The sequence below is a fragment of the Schistocerca serialis genome, chromosome 2 (assembly GCF_023864345.2).
Source record: "Schistocerca serialis cubense isolate TAMUIC-IGC-003099 chromosome 2, iqSchSeri2.2, whole genome shotgun sequence".
In the NCBI taxonomy this organism is placed as follows: domain Eukaryota; kingdom Metazoa; phylum Arthropoda; class Insecta; order Orthoptera; family Acrididae; genus Schistocerca; species Schistocerca serialis.
In genome coordinates, this window is record NC_064639.1 from 379606071 (window position 1) to 379626008 (window position 19938).

General features: G+C 38.2%; 1 protein-coding gene across 1 annotated transcript in view; it reads left to right on the forward strand.

The window, feature by feature from the left end:
- Positions 1-18459, forward strand: part of LOC126457200 (uncharacterized) — a 72157-nt gene extending 53698 nt beyond the window's left edge. Inside the window, exons 5-7 of the mRNA XM_050093300.1 lie at positions 1120-1306; positions 16556-16663; positions 17995-18459. Of these exons, the coding sequence (XP_049949257.1) occupies positions 1120-1306; positions 16556-16663; positions 17995-18112 (413 nt within the window). The 3' untranslated portion in view covers positions 18113-18459. The remainder of the gene's footprint in view (positions 1-1119; positions 1307-16555; positions 16664-17994) is intronic.
- Positions 18460-19938: the final 1479 nt, after the last annotated feature.

The window sequence follows — 19938 nt, forward strand, 5'->3', positions numbered from 1 at the left end:
GGCATAATGGAATGTCAAAACTGGTTGCCTCTGGAATAAATCAGAAATGAAAATACAGTTGTTGGTTTATTTATCGCTGGCTATAGAAAAATTGATGCATATATGATGTTATAAGAATTCTGCTGACAGCTGATAAAATTCTTGTTTCACTGAAACACAAGAAGTATTAATAAAACACGAATTTTACCAGCTGTCTGCATAATTCTTCTTAATGTCATGCCTTTCAACAGCTGCATGTGCCCACCCAATATAAAGTACAGTGTTGATGTATGTAGTATCTCTGCCACTTACTCTGGTTTTAAAATGAAAATAACTGTTAATACAATGTTAACTTAAAATATGACAGTAACTGACTTCTTAAGCAACATACAAAAGATAAACATGAGCGACAATTGTGCATAGCATGTGGCGATAGTGTCAGGTATGGTGCATTGTAGTCTGTCATGGGCAACTACCAAAAATATGTCATTTATTTACCAGAGTTTGGAAATAAATATGGCTCTCCTTCTGGTGTTAAAAATAATTTTGATATGTGAGCTACATTTTATAGGTACAGCTGTGTATGACCTAAAATGTACCAAGTGTAAACTAGTTAGTGACTATATTTTTCACTATAAATTTTTTGAAATGTGTGCAGAAGGTTACTTAAATTTGAAGTATATGGTAACTACAAGCAATAACAGAAAGAGAGCCAGTTCATTATCAAACTAATGTGAGACTATATGGTGTGAAAGAATCAATTTTTTTTTGGTCCTATAGTTCTCTAAAAATTGAATGGAAAAACACTGCATAGTGGAGAACACACGTGAATACCAAAACAGCGGTTTTTAATTTTTTACTTAAAAGTAGAAGCTGAATTAGAAACTGACTACAGAGATGGATGTAACTCCACTTCATTTACATATAACATAACTGAGCTGACTAAAGTCAGAACAGCTTCATCATCCAAAGAGGACATGGTACCAATTTACTTGGCATTGAGTCACATGCATGCCATGCCACTGCCATGTATCTGTGGTGGCATGCATGTCACTTGTAACACCACATCAAAGGGGGGGGGGGGGGGCTACCTAAGACTGCATCAAGAATAATGAACTATATTACGTATTCTGCTCTTAGGTACAGGATGTGAAGTCATCAGCCCTGCTGAACTAAAACAGCGTATGCAGAAAGATCCATCATACAAATTTGATCTTATTGTTGACTGCAGTGGTGCCATACCGGCCTTAGAAACAGCATTAGAAATGCTTAATGATGGTGGAAAGCTGCTCCTTTTTGGAATGCCTCCTATGGAAGCCGAAGTCAAGTAAGTTCACAACAAAAATATATCAAATAGAATTTGCTTTCACTGATGCTAATTCTGCCCTTGCTCCTCTTACTAAATATGATATTATCAAAAGTGTCCATCTTGTCTTATATCTGAAACTGACCTTTCTTTTTAACCTTCCCCAACCTAAATTCTTCTTATATCTTTCTGCCCTCCAATGAGGTAAGTAATAATTCTGAAAGCTAGGATATTGTTGTGTACTTTAATGTGTGTTTGTCGCCAGGACCAATTATTTTGCCCTCTAAAGGTAAAGTACTGACCAGCAATTCTGTTTCATAATTTTGTAAATACAACACAACTCTGTTGTACAACACAATTTTGATGCCATATTCTCATTTCTTGGCTTGTAGCATAATTGGAGTACTCTATTTAGAAATTGCAATTCTAATCTTTGATTTACATGCAAGAAAAGTTGGTTTTCTTAGCAAATACATGATATTTCAAACACCAAAGAAACAAGTCAGGCAGGGTTCAATAATAAAATCCTACAAGATCTTGGTTGTGGTTTCTTAGTGGAGTCTTTTATTTTTCTCTTACTCCAGTGTTTTTACTCCACTCAGCCATCTGATACACATATTTATGTGGTGTACTTCATTATATGGAGAAAATACAGAAATTCATATCTACAGAATTAAAACCTCAAGCTCTCACAATTTTTTCTATGGTAAATTTTTAACGAGTAGCATGATACACTGTGTGATCAAAAGCATCTGGCCACCTGGCTGAAAATGACTTGAAAGTTCATGGCTCCCTCCATCGGTAATGCTGGAATTCAAAGAAGTGTTGGCCCACCCTTAGCCTTGCTGACAGCTTCCACTCTTGCAGGCGTACATTCAATCAGGTGCTGGAAGGTTTCTTGGGGAATGGCAGCCCATTCTTCATGGAGTGCTGCACTGGAGAGAGGTATCGATATTGATCAGTGAGGCCTGGCACATAGTCGGTGTTCCAAAACATCCCAAAGGTGTTGTATAGGATTCAGGTCAGGACCCTCTGCAGGCCAGTCCATTACAGCGATGTTATTTTTGTACAACCACTCTGCCACAGGCTGTGAATTATGAAAAGGTGCTTGATCATGTTGAAAGATAAAATTGCTCTTCAACAGTGGTAAGCAAGAAGGTGCTTAAAACATCAATGTAGGTCTGTGGTGTGATAGAGCCATACAAAACAATGGGTGCAAGCCCCCTCCATGAAAAACATAACCACACCATAATACCACCGCTTCCAAATTTTACTGTTGGCACTACACATGCTGGCGGATGATGTTCACCAGGCATTCGCCATACCCACACCCTGCCATCGGATCGCCACATTGTGTTCTGTGATTCATCACTCCACGCAATGTTTTTCCAGTGTTCATTCGTCCAATGTTTAAGCTTCTTAGACCAAGCGAGGGATTGTTTGACATTTACCGGCGTGATTTGTGGCTTACGAGCAGCCGCTCGACCATGAAATCCAAGTTTTCTCACCTCCCGTCTGTCATAGTACTTGTAGTGGATCCTGATGCAGTTTGGAATTCCTGTGTGATGGTATGGTGGATAGATGTCTGCCTATTACATACTATGATCCTCTTCAACTGTCAGCAGTCTCTGTCAGTCAACAGACAAGGTCGGCCTGTACGCTTTTGTGCTGTACACGCCCCTTCAAGTTTCCACTTCACTATCACATCGGAAACAGTGGACGTAGGGATGTTTAAGAGTGTGGAAATCTCACGTACGGACATATAACACAAGTGACACCGAATCACCTGACGCATGTTTGAAGCCTGTGAGTTCTGCGGAGCGCTCCATTCTGCTCTCTCACGATGTCTAAGGACTACTGAGGTTGCTGATATGGAGTACCTGGCAGCAGGTGGCAGCACAATGCACCTAATATGAAAAACATGTTTTTGAGGGTGTCTGGATACTTTTAATCACATAATGTAAGTAAATTAGATATTTGTGTTCAATTCACATTATTTCTTAAATTTATTATAAATGATAAGGTACAGGAAAATATGAATACTATTGAAAACTATAGATTTTTCCCTATTATCTCATGGAAATTAACAATCTTTTCATAAAGGCTGATGTCTTTTGGAAACAAAATAGTAGAAGCTGGTTGAGGGTGGGTTTATCCTGTGTTCATCAATGTCTTCAAAAATCTGATCTTTCACAGTTAAATTTGGGACATGAATACGAGATGTGGTTCACATCAGCTTCTATCTCAGAATCACATTCACATGCAGAACGTGGTGGGGGGGGGGGGGGGGGTACAGATTTGCTAATATGATGGCATAAGTGAGAGAGAGAGAGAGAGAGAGAGAGAGAGAGAGAGAGAGAGAGAGAGAGAGAACCAGCAGCATACATAAATTGTTTCACAAACCTCATCGTGCTGGAATATGCCTTTTGTAGTTTCCACAAAGGCCCATGCCTTCTTTTACAGGATGGAATGAAAGATGTTACAAACAAAAATTTACAATAATGAATGATTAAGGCTGTGGACCACAGTCTGTGTATCTCTTATGTAGAGAAAAGGAGATATGGTTTAAGCAGTGTCAGATGATGGTGAAAATAGTTGATCAGTCCAAATGAGTCCTCTTAAACCATGGTCTTATGTGAATTTGAGATGTACTGCTGTGTAATATCCACCTTTCATCTGTTGTCCATTGTTCCACATCTCTTACCACTGAAGTTTTCTGTGACTCTTGACTTCACATAAGAAATCTGTATATAGAAATTTTAAATTGTGGACTGTTCCAATAGCTGCAGCTGGCTTCAGTAAGAAGTCTTTCTTATTTAGACAGATTGTCTGTCCCCTCCATCTACTGCAAACATATTCATTACTAAATTTAATATATACTGATTGGATATTTAATTCCATCTCCAGCGTTGAATATTTTTGAGAAGACTCTGGAAGTCACACACAGTTTATATCTCTAAGAAGTGTGTTGAATATTCAAATTTGAGTGCATCCATAATTGTCAGTGTCTTTCATGTGAAAACTTGAGCTCCCTTAGGTAGTCTGAAGGCTTCATGGAACTGATGCAATTACTTGCATATTTGCGGGTTAATCTGTAAGATGGCTTCTATCTTATCTGGCAGTGGTAGCGATCCTGCTGCTGTTATCCTATACCCTAGGAAATCCTCTTGGGGCTGGCCAAAGACGTATTTGGCAGTGTTCAGGACAATGCCATAGTGTTTAACTGCTTAAACACTTCCATTAAATGCTGCCAATGTTGCTCTGTCAATGACAAAAAACTAAACTATCATCCACGTAAGGGAAAACAAAAGTTAGGCCCTGTAGCACTGATTCAATGAAGTGTTGCCATGTGTGAGCAGCATGTCTGAGTATGAAAGTCATAAATTTGTTCTCAGACAGGCTGAAAGGAGTGATGATCACTGTAGGAATATCTCATTCAGCTCAAGGGTTCTGTGTGAACACTTTTGCACGGTCCAGGATGCTAAAAATAACTGCACCACTCAATGCATAGTTATAGTTATGTAACAACGGGACTGGGTATCTGTATGGTATTGTTCTGGCATTCATGGCTGTGTGGTCACCACAACGCAACCATGCATCACCCTTTTTCAGGACCAAATGTAGTGGTGAGGACCAGGGGCTGTTGAAAGCCACATTACATCTTCACAAATCGTACTGTTGAATTCTGCTTTTGCAATTTTAAGATGATCTGCAGCCAAATGTCATAGTCTGCAAGACGTGGGGGGACCATCAGTCATCTCTGTGTAGTGGGCAGTGTTGTGCCTTATCTCCTTATGTGCTCCAGGGGGTCGTGTCAAAGCCGGAAATCCATTCAACAGCTTCACATACTTGCCATCTGCCACTTGTATTGCTTTAGCAATATGAATGGTTTCTAATCTGCTGCAACAGTAGATCAACCTTGGCCGCCAAGGTGTTGTAATATGTGTGCAAAACACTTGGCATTGTGCTATCACACTGCTCAGTGATTGCTCTGGCAGGAGCTGGTATCATCACGTCCTGGATTTTATCTGCCAACTCTGCTATTACGTCTAAGGGTGTGTCAGACAGTGACGCTATAATTGCTTTGACAGGCAGTGCTCCTTATTGCACCTAGTAAGCTGTCCAGAACAGTACACATGTCGACTTTGTTTCTTAGGTGCCACAAGTACTGCACAGGCTTTCTGTTTCCAATGTCTCCCCAACTGAGAACCTGACAGACTTGCTCTTCATGTTGTGCTGACACTCACTGGATCAATTCTGGTCATGAGGTAATTATATCTTGCACTTCCACAGTATACTGGTGATTTAATTGACCTACTATTGAGGCAAATGAGGTAGTGTCTGCAGAAATTCCAGACTAGAAAAAATTGGCCGCCTCCTGTGCAAACAAGAAAGCTGGAATGTTTGGCCAGAAAAGGTAGTAGTCTTACAGCCAATTGTGACACAGTGGTTGTCGCGTCAGTCATTTTGCAAATCTCTTCTCCATGTGCTCATTAATCCAATGATACTATGCAGATACCTCATGCTGGGGTCATCACTTCACCGGTACAAGCTGGGCAGACTGTTGTTTGGCCATTAGAACCAGTGTGTACTTAATATGATGGAACCACACTACACAAAAACTCCCTTGAGTAATGTTAACATTAGCTTTATTGATCACAGCCGCAGTAGATGGTGAAAAACACTTGGCTTGTACAATTGTTCCAAGCTTTCAATTGAAAATAACATGCAGGGAACAAAACATCAGAGTTATATCATAACTATACATGAACTAACTACCAGCCAGAATATACAAAAAAAGTAAAAAGCACAATCAAATAATAAAAACACACACACATAAAACACTAGAAATAGTTAATGGGAAAAAACTGTAATTTGGGCTTCCAAGGTTAAAATTTGAAATGTACACTGCCAGGAAAAAAAAGAAAGGAAAAGAAGAAGCACACCTGGAGAGACAACATCAAGGAGTTTGGTCTGATGATGGCATATGCCACCTGGGGTACAGTAGATTTACTGATAATGGTTTCAATGTCGTCCGCCAACAGATAGCATTGTAGCATAGCTATCAGGGCGCCATTTGTGCCTACCCTTTAATAGGCAATGCTCACAGTCAGAAAGCTCAATGTGGTGCAAAAATGTGAAGCAAGTGGGCAATCATGTCATGGAGAGCCACTTGTGTTTCCTAGAGACAACTGAGCGAATTTGAAAGGGGTCAAACTGTGGCATTCTGAGCATCCTTTTGGAGAACTGCTACACAAGTTGGACATCCTGTGTCAATTGCGCAACAATGCTGGTGTCAGTGGTTACATGAACATGCTTACACGCGTAGATGAGGTTCTGGATGTCCACGCAGCACAGACACCTGCCAGAATTGTCATATTATAAGGACAGCAGTGGCAGATTTACAGCTACCACAGCACAGATAAAAGGGCTTACAAGCTCTGATGTGTCAACACAAACTGTTGCGAGCTGATAATCAGCAGTGGGACTATGGGCACACTGACCTATAGCCCATATTCAACACAAGCTACAGTATCAAGGTGCGTGGCTCAACTGGTGCCATCAGAGGATCACTTGGAAGATGGAATGCCATGCTGTGGTCTTCAGCGATGATAGCAGATTCTGCCTGTACGCAAGTGATAGTCATTTGTGCATATAATGTAGACCTGTTGAGGGTTGTCTTGTAGAGTGCATTAATTCAAGAGAGACTGGCCCCACCCCAGGCCTTATGGTCTGGAGTGCAATAAGATACAACTCTTGTTGCTCATGAACTTCTAGGAGAGAGTAATCAACACTTACATATTGTGAGTGAATTTTGATGCAAGACCAAAAAGATTCATAGCTTTAAATTAAATAATTATAAAATTGTGAGTGACTACTGTAGAAAGATACAAAAGATGTTGGTGTAGACATTTATTTAGATATAATGTCCAGTGTGAAAACATTGATTGGGTTCATGAACTCACTGTGAAGATGTCGTTTGAATCAGCAGCAGTAAAAATAAAGCTAGGTGAAAACAGCTTAATTGTAGGCCTATATAGATCATCAAATAGTGATGTAAATGAATTCTTCAGACATTTAGAAGTAGTTCTGGATAAGCCATTAACAAACAAAAAACAGGCCATATTATGTTGGAGATGTGAACATTGACTCTTTAAGCTATATTGTAAATTATCTTGGGTATTCTGACATGTTACAATGCTACAACCATATCCATGTCAATTCGTAAATTCAGTACCAGAATAACACCTGATTCATAATCTTGTATTGACCACGTTGTTACAAATTTAAATAGGGAAGAACTATTGGTAAGATCTATCAAGAATTGTCTCTTGGACCTTGGAGCTCTATCCCTAGAGATTAAGGCAGACCATAAAATAGTTCCACATAGTGACTTATTCACTTATAAAAGAAAAATTCACCATACGAAACTGAAGAAACACAGAGGCTGACAAAAGGTATACAAATCAGATGACATTAATAAAAAAGTAGGATCATTTTTATGAAATATTTAACCATAGTTTTAATCAGGCATGTACGATAGTAAAACATCTAAAGAAATGAAAAATATTAAAATTTCTCCAGAAATCCACAATTAAAGGAAAATATGAACAATCTATATCTGTTGTTCATGGATATGAAATTACAGTACTTCCTAAGAAAGCAGAAAAACACAAGGAAAATATACAGGAAATCCCTGAAGACTCTAAAAGCACACTATTATGCTAAACAAATAACTGACCCCACCAATGTCAGTAAAACAGCTTGGAATATAGTAAACAAAGAATGTGAAAATAAAGTGTATCCAAGATGCAGTAATAGCACTAAAAGAAACTGGAATGTTGATAAGTCAGACAGTATGTGAGGCCTTCATAAACATTTTAGGCATTCAAAGAAGAAATTGAACCAACACTACAAATAAACTCAGTGAAAGTGAGTAATTCATGTTTCCTAAGGAGTGTAACAGAATATGAGATAATGAAAATAATCTCAAAGCTCAAAATAAAAATATCTAGTGGCTGAAATAACACAGGTGACATACCATTTACATTACTCCAGAAATGCAAAAATTAATTAATAAAACCAATTTAATAAGCAGGTTTGGTGAGGAGGGGACCTTTCTTGAACTCTTAAAAATTACTAAGGTACCACCAGCTTATAAAGATTTATTTTTATTTATTTATTTGTTTGTTTTGATCCTCTGAATCATACACTACTGGCCATTAAAACTGCTACACCATGAAGATGACATTCTATAGACGCGAGTTTTAACCGACACGAAGAAGATGCTGTGATATGCAAATGATTAGCTTTTCAGAGCATTCACACAAGGTTGGCGCCAGTGGCGACACCTACAACGTGCTGACATGAGGAAAGTTTCCAACCGATTTCTCGTACACAAACAGCAGTTGACCAGTGTTGCCTGGTGAAATGTTGTTGTGATGCATTGTGTAAGGAGGAGAAATGCGTACCATCACATTTCTGACTTTGATAAAGGTCGGATTGTAGCCTATTGCGATTGTGGTTTATCGTATTGCTACATTGCTGCTCGCGTTGGTCGAGATCCAATGACTGTTAGCAGAATATCGAATTGGTGGGTTCAGGAGAGTAATACAGAACGCTGTACTGGATCCCAACGTCCTCGTATCACTAGCAGTCACGATGACGGGCATCTTATCCGCATGGCTGTAACGGATCGTGCAGCCACGTTTCAATCCCTGAGTCAACAGATGGGGAAATTTGCAAGACAACAACCATCTGCACAAACAGTTTGATGACGTTTGCAGCAGCATGGACTATCAGCTAGGAGACCATGGCTGTGGTTACCATTGATGCTGCATCACAGACAGGAGCGTCTATGATGGTGTACTCAACGACAAACCTGGGTGCATGAAAGGCAAAACGTCATTTTTTCAGATGAATCCTGGTTCTGTTTACAGCATTATGATGGTCACATCTGTGTTTGGTGACATTGCGGTGAACACACATTGGAAGCATGTATTCGTCATCGCCATACTGGCGTATCACCCGGCATGATGGAATTGGGTGCCATTAGTTACTCGTCTCGGTCACCTCTTGTTTGCATTGATGGCACTTTGAACAGTGGACGTTACACTTCAGATGTGTTAAGACTTGTGGCTCTACCCTTCATTCAATCCCTGCGAAACCCTAAATTTCAGCAAGATAATGCACAACAGCATGTTGCAGGTCCTGTATGGGCCTTTCTGGATACAGAAAATGTTCGACTGCTGCCCTGGCCAGTACATTCTCCAGATCTCTCACAAATTGAAAACTTCTGGTCAATGGTGGCCAAGCAACTGGCTCATCACAATACGTCAGTCACTACTCTTGATGAACTGTGGTATCGCGTTGAAGCTCCATGGGCAGCTGTACCTGTACATGCCATCCAAGGTCTGTTTGACTCAATGCCGAGGTGTATAAAGGCTGTTATTACGGCCAGACGTGGTTGTTCTGGGTACTGATTTCTCAGGATCTATGCACCAAAATTTGCTTGAAAATGTAATCACATGTCAGTTCTAGTATAATATATTTGTCCAATGAATACCTGTTTATCATCTGCATTTCTTCTTGGTGTAGCAATTTTAATGGCCAGTAGTGTACATTGTACAGAAATGCACATCACGATATAGAACAGGTCATTTGATACCTAATAGGCATTTATAGGAAGAGAAATCTATCAAATGATTGAAGTATTTCCGAACAAAGTAGAAAAACACAAGAAAAATATACAGGAAATCCCTGGAGACTCTAAAACACACACTATTATGTTAAACAAATAACTAACTCCAGCAATGTGAGTAAAACAGCTTAAACAAAGAGTGTGAAAATAAAGTGTATCCAACATGTAGTAATAGCACTAAAAAAACTGGTATGATTACATATTTATATCACATGTGTAATGTACTTATGTCTTATATTTCTTCTGTACCAGAATTTAGCATTTATACCAATAAAACTAACATTCACTTATGTTACATAAGGTCAATAGTTTGGGATCCATTATCTGAAGTTTTTGTTGAGCAGTTCCTTATAGCAGTTCCTTAAAGCCAGTTGTTTTTGAGGAATTCCTGTTTGCTGTAGAGGCAGTGTTTAATTAGGAGTGACTGTAGTTATACCTTAAAATCCTTCACTTGTGTAATGTTCTTCACTGTTATTGACAGATGATTGTAGAGTTTTATTCCCCTATATTTGACATCTTTACTGTATAGTTTTGTTGAATGGGGAATTACTCGTAGAGAGTTCTTTGACCTTCAATCCTGTTGGTGCCAGTCTGAGTTTATATCTAAGTTTCTAATATTTTCCTTGGTGAAACATAGTAGGTCCAGTATGTACTGACGTGGGTGGGGTAATATGTTCAGATTCTGTAACAGTAGTTTACAAGATTCACCCCTGACATAAATAATTACACACCAGTTTTATTGACTTCAGTGCTTGGCTAGTTGCTTGAAAGAGTAAGTCTAGACTAAATACTCCCTATTAAACGAACTCACAGCATGGGTTTCAAAAAGGGTGATCGATAACAGTTGCAGTTACAACTTTTTTTCATGCACTGCCAAACAGACTGGATGAAGGAAACAAAGTCACTGGACTTTTCTAGATTTGTGTAAGGCCTTTGATTCTGTAAATCATGCAGTACTATTGTCCATATTAGAAACTTATGATATAACATGAGTAGTACCACACCTCTTATGTTTGTATCTTCAAGACTGAAGGCAGTCTACTAAACTGTTTTTAAGACTGGAAGTGAAATCATAACAGCAAAATCAGCATACAAAACTCTCAACTTCGGAGTCCCCAGGGAAATAGTCTTGGTCCATTTTTATATGTTGTATATGTTAATCACATAACACAGCCACAAAACTCAAAGCTAGTAAACTATTCTGATGATACAGTATGCTTGGGCTGTACTGAAAAGCTAGCACTACAAAAGCAATAAAAAGAACTCTGAACTGATCACAGAATAACAGTGCATAAACTTACACTGAATAAGAACAAGATTGCTGTAATTCAGTTCTTGCTGAATTATAATTTTTTCATACTGAAGCACTATGCTGTTGAAACATCCAATAAATGTAAGTTTTTAGGCATTGTGTTTGGTGAACATCTTATGTGGAAAGAGCATATCAACTACATCTGTTAAAAGATTAGTTGCAATATTTACTTACTAAAATGGCTCTCAAATACAATAAATATTTCTAACCTTAAACGAGAGTACTACAGGTTAATTCACTCACATTTGCAGTATTGGGTTGAAATTTGGGGTGCAGAACCCACAGTCTACATGGATACTATATTCAGGCTCCAAAAAAGAGCAATTAGGATAAGTGCTAATGTAAGTAAACATCAGTCCTATATGAACGACTTTAAAAATTATAATTCCCTGACTGTGTATTCACTGTATGTCTTTAAGAATATGTATGTCTTTATAAAAGAGAATGATGAACTGAGCATAATGAACAGAGACATTCATAATTACAATATATGAACCAGATGTGGTTATCATAAGGTACTGACTAATAAAAAGAGCTACAGATCACAGTCCACTTGGAGATGGAAGACGATTCTATAACAGGCTGCCAAATAATGTAAAGCAGCTTCATAGAAATATTTTTAAAGGCAAATTGAAACAGTTGTTAATTAAAAAATGTTTATATTCACTCAAAGATTCCTGAACTCCATTATCAACAGCTCTTACATTTTGTATACCTCAGTATATTAATGGTGTATGTATACAATGTGCTTTGTATGGCAAGATATTTTAGAGAATGTACAAAAACTGATGATGTTCAAGATTGAAAAGTTATTATTTATGAATAAAGATGATGATTATGATAATCGTCGTCGTCATCGTCGTCGTCATCATTTAAGACTGATTATGCCTTTCAGCGTTCAGTCTGGAGGATAGTCCCCCTCATAAAATTCCCCCATGATCCCCTGTTCAATGCTAAGATTGGTGCCTCTTCTGATGTTAAGCCTATTACTTCAAAATCATTCTTAACCAAATCTAGATACCTTCTCCTTGGTGTACCCCAACTCCTCCTACCCTCTACTGCTGAACCCATAAGTCTCTTGGGTAACCTTGCTTCTCCCATGCGTGTAACATGACCCCACCATCTAAGCCTGTCGCCCTGACTGCTACATCTATAGAGTTCATTCCCAGTTTTTCTTTGATTTCCTCATTGTGGACACCCTCCTGCCATTGTTCCCATCTACTAGTACCTGCAATGATCCTAGCTACTTTCATATCCATAACCTCAACCTTATTGATAAGGTAACCTGAATCCACCCAGCTTTCGCTCCCATACAACAAAGTTGATCGAAAGATTGAACGGTGCACAGGTAACTTAGTCTTGGTACTGACTTCCTTCTTGCAGAAGAGAGTAGATCATAGCTGAGCGCTCACTGCATTAGCTTTGCTACACCTCGCTTCCAGTTCTTTCACTATGTTGCCATCCTGTGAGAATATGCATCCTAAGTACTTGAAACCATCCACCTGTTCTAACTTTGTTCCTCCTATTTGGCAGTCAATCCGTTTATATCTCTTTCCCACTGACATTACTTTCATTTTGGAGATGCTAATCTTCATACAATAGTCCTTACATTTCTGATCTAGCTCTGAAATATTACTTTGCACACTTTCAATCAAATCTGCCATCACAACTAAGTCATCCGCATATGCGAGACTGCTCATTTTGTGTTCACACGTCTTAATCTCACCCAGCCAGTCTATTGTTTTCAACATATGATCCATAATTAATATGAACAACAGTGGAGACAGGTTGCAGCCTTGTCTTACCCCTGAAACTACTCTGAACCATGAACTCAATTTACCGTCAACTCCAACTGCTGCCTGACTATGTATGTAAAGACCTTTAATTGCTTGCAAAAGTTTGCCTCCTATTCCATAACCTCGTAGAATAGGCAATAACTTCCTCCTAGGAACCCAGTCATATGCCTTTTCTAGATCTATAAAGCATAGATACAATTCCCTGTTCCACTCGTAACACTTCTCCATTATTTGCCATAAGCTAAAGATCTGGTCCTGACAACCTCTAAGAGGCCTAAACCCACACTGATTTTCATCCAGTTTGTCCTCAACTAATATTCGCACTTTCCTTTCAACTATACCTGAGAAGATTTTACACAGAACGCTGATTAAGGAGATACCTCTGTAGTTGTTACAATCTTTTCTGTTTCCATGTTTAAAGATTGGTGTGCTTACTGCTTTTGTCCAGTCTGATGGAACCTGTCCTGACACCCATGCCATTTCAGTTATCCTGTGTAGCCATTTAAGACCTGACATTCCACTGTATTTGATGAGTTCCGACTTTATTTCATCCACCCCAGCCACTTTATTGCACTGCAATCGAGTGACCATTTTCTCCACTTCCTCAAATGTGATCCTATTTCCACCAACATTCCTACCCCATGGTACATCGAAATCTGAAACATTACTGATCAAATTTTCACCTACATTGAGCAACTCTTCAAAATATTCCCTCCATCTGCCCAAGACATCAACAGGATTCACCAGCGGTTTTCCTGACCTTTCCAAAATACTTGCCATTTCCTTCTTACCTCTCTTTTGAAGGCTGCTAATTACACTCCAGAATGGTTTTCCAGCAGCTTGACCCAAAGTCTCCAACCTGTTTCCAAAGTTTTCCCAAGATTTCTTCTTGGATGCTGCAATTATCTGTTTGGCTTTGTTTCTTTCTTCAACATAACTTCCTCTGTCTATCTGAGTTCTAGTATGTAGCCATTTTTTATATGCCTTCTTTTTCCTTTTACAGGCTGCCTTGACTGTGTCATTCCACCAAGCTGTTTGCTTCATCCTACCTTTACACACTACTGTTCAAAGACATTCTTTAGCCACTTCTAGTACTGTGTCCCTGTAACTTGTCCATTCCTTTTCCAGTGACTGAAATTGACTACATTCAACTAACTGGTACCTTTCTGAGATCACTGTTATGTACTTGTGCCTGATTTCCTTATCCTGAAGTTTCTCCACTCTTATCCTCCTGCATATGGACCTGACTTCCTGCACTTTTGGCCTCACAATACCAATTTTACTGCAGATTAAATAGTGATCAGTGTCATCAAAGAATCCCCTGAATACACTTGTGTCCCTCATAGCCTTCCTGAATTCCTGATCTGCCATTATATAGCCAATGACAGATCTGGTTCCCCTGCCTTCCCAAGTATACCTGTGAATGTTCTTATGTTTAAAAAAAGAGTTTGTGATTACTAAACCCATACTGGCACAGAAATCCAAGAGTTGTTTCCTGTTCCTGTTGGCCCCCATATCCTCTCCAAATTTACCCATAATCTTTTCATACCCCTCTGTTCGATTTCCAATCCTAGCATTAAAATCACTATGATCAGAACACTGTCCTTGTCTTTTACTCTAACAACTACATCACTGAGTGCATCATAAAAACTATCCATCTTATCTTGACCTGTCCCTTCACAATGCGAATATACTGACACAATCCTAATTTTCTTGCTAGACACTGTCAAATCTATCCACATCAGTCGTTCGTTTTTATACCTTATTGCAACTATGTTGGGTTCCATTTCTTGCCTGATGTAAAGCCCTACACACCATTGTGCTATTCCTGCTTTGACTCCTGACAGGTAGACCTTGTATTCCCCCACTTCCTCTTCTTTCTCACCCCTTACACAAATGTCACTAACAGCTAAAACGTCTAACCCCATCTTACTTTCAGCCTCTGCCAGCTCTACCTTCTTCCCAGAGTAGCCCCCATTGATATTAATAGCTCCCCATCTCATTACCATTCATTTGCTGAGTCGTATCTTAGGAGTCCCTGGTTTGTGGGGACTCCTTCACCTCCAAAGTTCCAAGGCATTTTGCTCTGATTGTTGTCAGCATCATATTTAAAGCACCAGGGAAGCAGGTGCTAGCCTTACTTGCCCCAGGTCCCATTGAGTTTTACCCCTAATGGTTGAGGGACTAACCGGTGGATTTGGTAGTCTTTGCCATCTGAGCACAAAGGTGACCACGACTCAGAATATGTCCAAGATGCCCAGCCTTATTCCAAAGTAACTCGTATCCCAACCATCAGGACCACTTACTTGGCCACTCATACGTTGCCCGTGGTTCATGAACTAGGACATGACAACAGGAACCCACACCACGAACCACGATGATGATGATAATAAGAAATTATTATTATTGTTATTGTTATTATTATTGTTATTGTTAGTGTTATTGTTAAGGGTGGAATAAGCTTACAACTGGTACACTAGTCTAGTTGCATTGTTCATGGAGTGAATCTTTCTTGTTCCTTTTGGCTAGGGAACCTCTTGGAAACTAATTAACAGTTAATGAGAATCCACCACATAAATTAATTTAGTCTATCATCAGGTTTCAGGTAATGACTGCACACTTTCACTTGGCGCCTGAGTGGAGGATGCTGGGAGCAGTAGCTTGCAACCGGCCTGTAGCACGTTGGCTGCTGAGGCAAGCCCTGCTTCCTTTTCTCAGAGCAGCCAGCTTATATTTTATAAAAGAAAGGGATGTGTAGCAGATTTGTGTGTTACAGAAGTGAAACAAAAATTGACAGCAAGTCGTTAGAAATGCCGGGTATAGCTTCTTCGCTCACTTTTATAAATGATGTTAATAATCACAATGCAGAACAGCACACACAGGTTAACACTATATTCACAATGACTACTTATTGTTATGGTGCACAATACTGTTATATAGCTAATATTGGCAACAAGCGTAAACATTCTGGAGTGGCGCAAAGTCAGTTGACTACCACCGCTCACAGACGGGCCAAGTAAATGTGTGCAATCAGTATTAAATTAGACAGAGGAATCCATATGACAAGAGAGGCAAAGGAGAATGAAGATATATGGTTTAATTCATATTTCTGTTTTTATAAAAGGAAGCCAATTCTCAATTATTTTAGGTACGTTTGCTTCTTTTTTCTCTCTCTTTTTTAGCTTACAGCTGTATCTCTGCTTCTATTACATGAGTCTGGTATGTTTTTGTAGTAATCATCAATGCTATAAATACCAGTACAAAAAGTAATATACCAAATGGAATGCAAACACTATGAGACTTATTTTCAGGGTGAATCAAATCTTCGAGTAGACAGTTCAGGTCATACTAGAATATTATTTGCAAATATTTCTCGGAGCTTTGTTCATGTATGACATTTGTACAACCTGTCACTCTCTCTATTGTGAATATAGATTCTATCTCTGCAACTTTTTTTTCAGGTGGAAGCCATTCCTGATAATGATGAATGAAATTTCTGTTGTTGGAACCCATGTCAACCAGTGGAGTTTCCCAGAAGCAAGGGCAATGATGAGTGTTCTTGGACCAAAGTAAATACTATCTACTATTATTACTGTAGATTGGTAGTTATACTAAATGTAAACATCACATTTACCTTAGAAAAGAGCACTTAAGTGAGTTTATAACTACAACTGACTGCTACAGCATTTCTGTGCTTTGATACCAGCACAGGTGGTCCAAGGTTTGTAAATTTGAAGGAGCACTGGCAACATGCAGTGGCTTGTATTCAGGTATCTGAGACAACAAGGTAGCAGGAACAAATCTTATGAGTTGCTCTACAGCACATTATCTATTTCTCCTCATTTTGATTTTGAAGTGGTGGTTATAAATTCTATTGCATTTACATTTCTTCTTTCATCTTGCCTCCACTACTGCGCAACTAGTCTTAATTTGTTGTAAACCTTACAGAAGAAGGCAACAGTGGTTGCTTCCACCTGTTAATTCATAACTTGACTCATTACCCATTTCTGATGGTCCTCCATGATGTGATTCACACAACACACTGTGTGAATGAATAAATCAAAATATGCTTATTTTCTCTGCAGTATATTCTCTGTTTCTGTTGCTTTCAACATGATAATTTGCTTTAATATGTTTACTCTTTTCTGTCTCCCACACCTAATGTCTCTCTTTGCTAGAGACTTTATATACCTTCTAACTTCCTGTGTCTATTCTTCAGTATACTGCTTGTATTCCGATTGTTCTGATATTTTTGTTTGTCTATTGATTGTCCTCCTTGACAGTATACAGTGATATATTTACTTTGCCCAAGATACTTGTTTCTGTCTCCTTCTCTTGTCTTTCCCACATTGCTCTTGTTGTTTTGTTTCTATTTATTACATCTTGATGCATAATACAACATGACTGAACTACACAAGCAATGTGAACTCTGTTGCTAAATGGAGTTTGAATTACAAAACCATGACCACATGGACAGAAATTTAAAATGGAAATAAAATTAATTGCAACTGGGAGCTTCTTGTGATGTAATGTGATCAAAAACTTTTATTCATCCACTTGGCCCTAAATGATAAATAATTTATTTCAAAACATCTGGATTGTGTAAAAAAAAAAAAAGAGAAAAAAAAAACCCAGAGAGTCGGTTCAGAATTTGAATGCATTAAGAATGTAGTGATACATCCAAAAATATAGAGGAAGAAGACGATTTTTTTTCTTTCTTTGAGGTAGAGATACTGAAAAGAATTTTTACAAAATAGCAGAGTCAAGTTTCATGTCTTAATTTGTTCCCAGAAAGGATGCATTTGTGTTACTGACAAGAAACAAAATAAAAATAAATAAATAGGATGTATAAATCATTGTAAATAAAGCTACAGTAATTTCATTTTCCATTTTGTTGCAGGTACATTGATTACCAGAAACTTGGAGTCAAGATCTTCTCTCTAGCTGATTATGAACAAGCAATAGCCGAAATGAAAAGTGGCACAATCTCAAAGGCAGTTTTCAAGATTTCACCATAAGTACTTTACAGCGCTGTTGTTTTTGCTACATTCTGATCTTGTAATTTTTTCAAAAAAATTCCTGGTTACTGAATGCTTTATTTATTGTCTGTTTTGGCCACTACTGTGACTGAATCAAGATTCTGAACGCCACTACTCTCCAAGTTTGGGGAACTTCTCATGACATCAATTTAAAAACAGCAGGGATCAGCTGCACCATAGTTTGTTCATCATTCCATATGAAAAATCACAAAAAAATGATGTACTCATGATGAATAGTTACTCCAACAGAACTAGAAATTTTGTATGCTTTAGTGAATTGTTGATGAATAAAATATTGCTGTTCTTTTAATAAACATTTACTTACACTTGTGTTTTGGACATTTCTTTTTTGTTTCCCACCAATATGTCACATGTGCTGTGGCACATCATTCAAACACATATGGTTAAAAGGCTGATGACCATCTGTCAGCTTGGTAACATTGGATGTATAATCTACCTGGGTATCACAGATCCTTCTTATGCATCTTTGTATACATGCTAGTTACAACAATAAAAAGTACTTAGAATGAATGTAGGCAATCATAAAGATGATGTAAAATATTAGATATAGGCAAACTGAAAAGAAGCCTACATACCAGACATGGTATGCACCTAAATTGTGAAGGCAAAAAATTCTTGTGTGACAAAATATGAGAAATTATCAAAGAAAAAGACGACTTAAACAGAATTCTCAGTCACAAAGTAGACAATGATGTTTTTCTAGAGGAAAGTATAATAAATTAACCGTTGCATATCAGAATGTCCAGTATGTAACTAATAAAACAGAGCAGCTGAGTGTTTACCTAAATGAAACTAAGCCACACCTCTTCCTAGCGAGTGAATTGGGATGCAAGGAAGAGGAAGCATATGGTTACAGGCTAAAAAAATTACAAATTTATAAACTTGTACTGCAGAAAGACACACAAAAGTGGTGGGGTTGGAATGTTCCACATCCACGAGGATCTCCTCAACACGGATCTATGGAACGAAAAACTAATCTAATCTAATCTATAACTTTAAACAAATGAACTCAGAACCTACAAGAGTCACTGCAAATACAAATACATGTATTGACCATGTTCTCACAAATGTAGGAAAAGAGAAAGTAAATGTAAACACCTTAGAAAACTACATTTGTGATCACAGAGCCCTTACTATGGAAATTGATGTAGGGAACATAGATGTAACTGAAAGTGATATAGTTATATGTAAAAGAAAATTTAATTATTCTAAATGTAAGAGGGCAGTAGGGAATGAAAAATGGGAACCAGTGTACAATGAAACTGAAGTGAATGAAAAATGGGAATATTTCTATAAGTTATTCAGTAACACTTTAAATGAAACCTCTCCTTTAGTTAAAACAGTAAATAAAGCTGTAAACCATAAAGCTGAGAATCTCCCTTCTGAAATTATTGAACTGAGGGAGAAAATGAAAGATTGCTATATACTTTTTAGAGATAACTAAACCACAATATTTCTCAACAAAATATAAACTGCTCAGAAAAACATACAGTGTGTCCTTGACTAACCTAAAAGCACAGAAATATACCTCTGAAATAAGGAACTCTAGCTGTATCAGTAAAACTGCCTGGAAAACAATGCACAAAGAAAGTGGGAAACAGAATTCCTATGAACACAGCAACATAACATTAAAAGAAAATGGTGAAGAAATAAATGATCCAAAAGAAGTGTGTGAGAAATTTATACAAAAGTTCAGTACAGTTGGTACAAATGAAGTTCATGTCAAGTCGTAAAATTTTAGTCTTGGAAAATCTAGCCAGTCCATTTCTATCCATGGCATTACT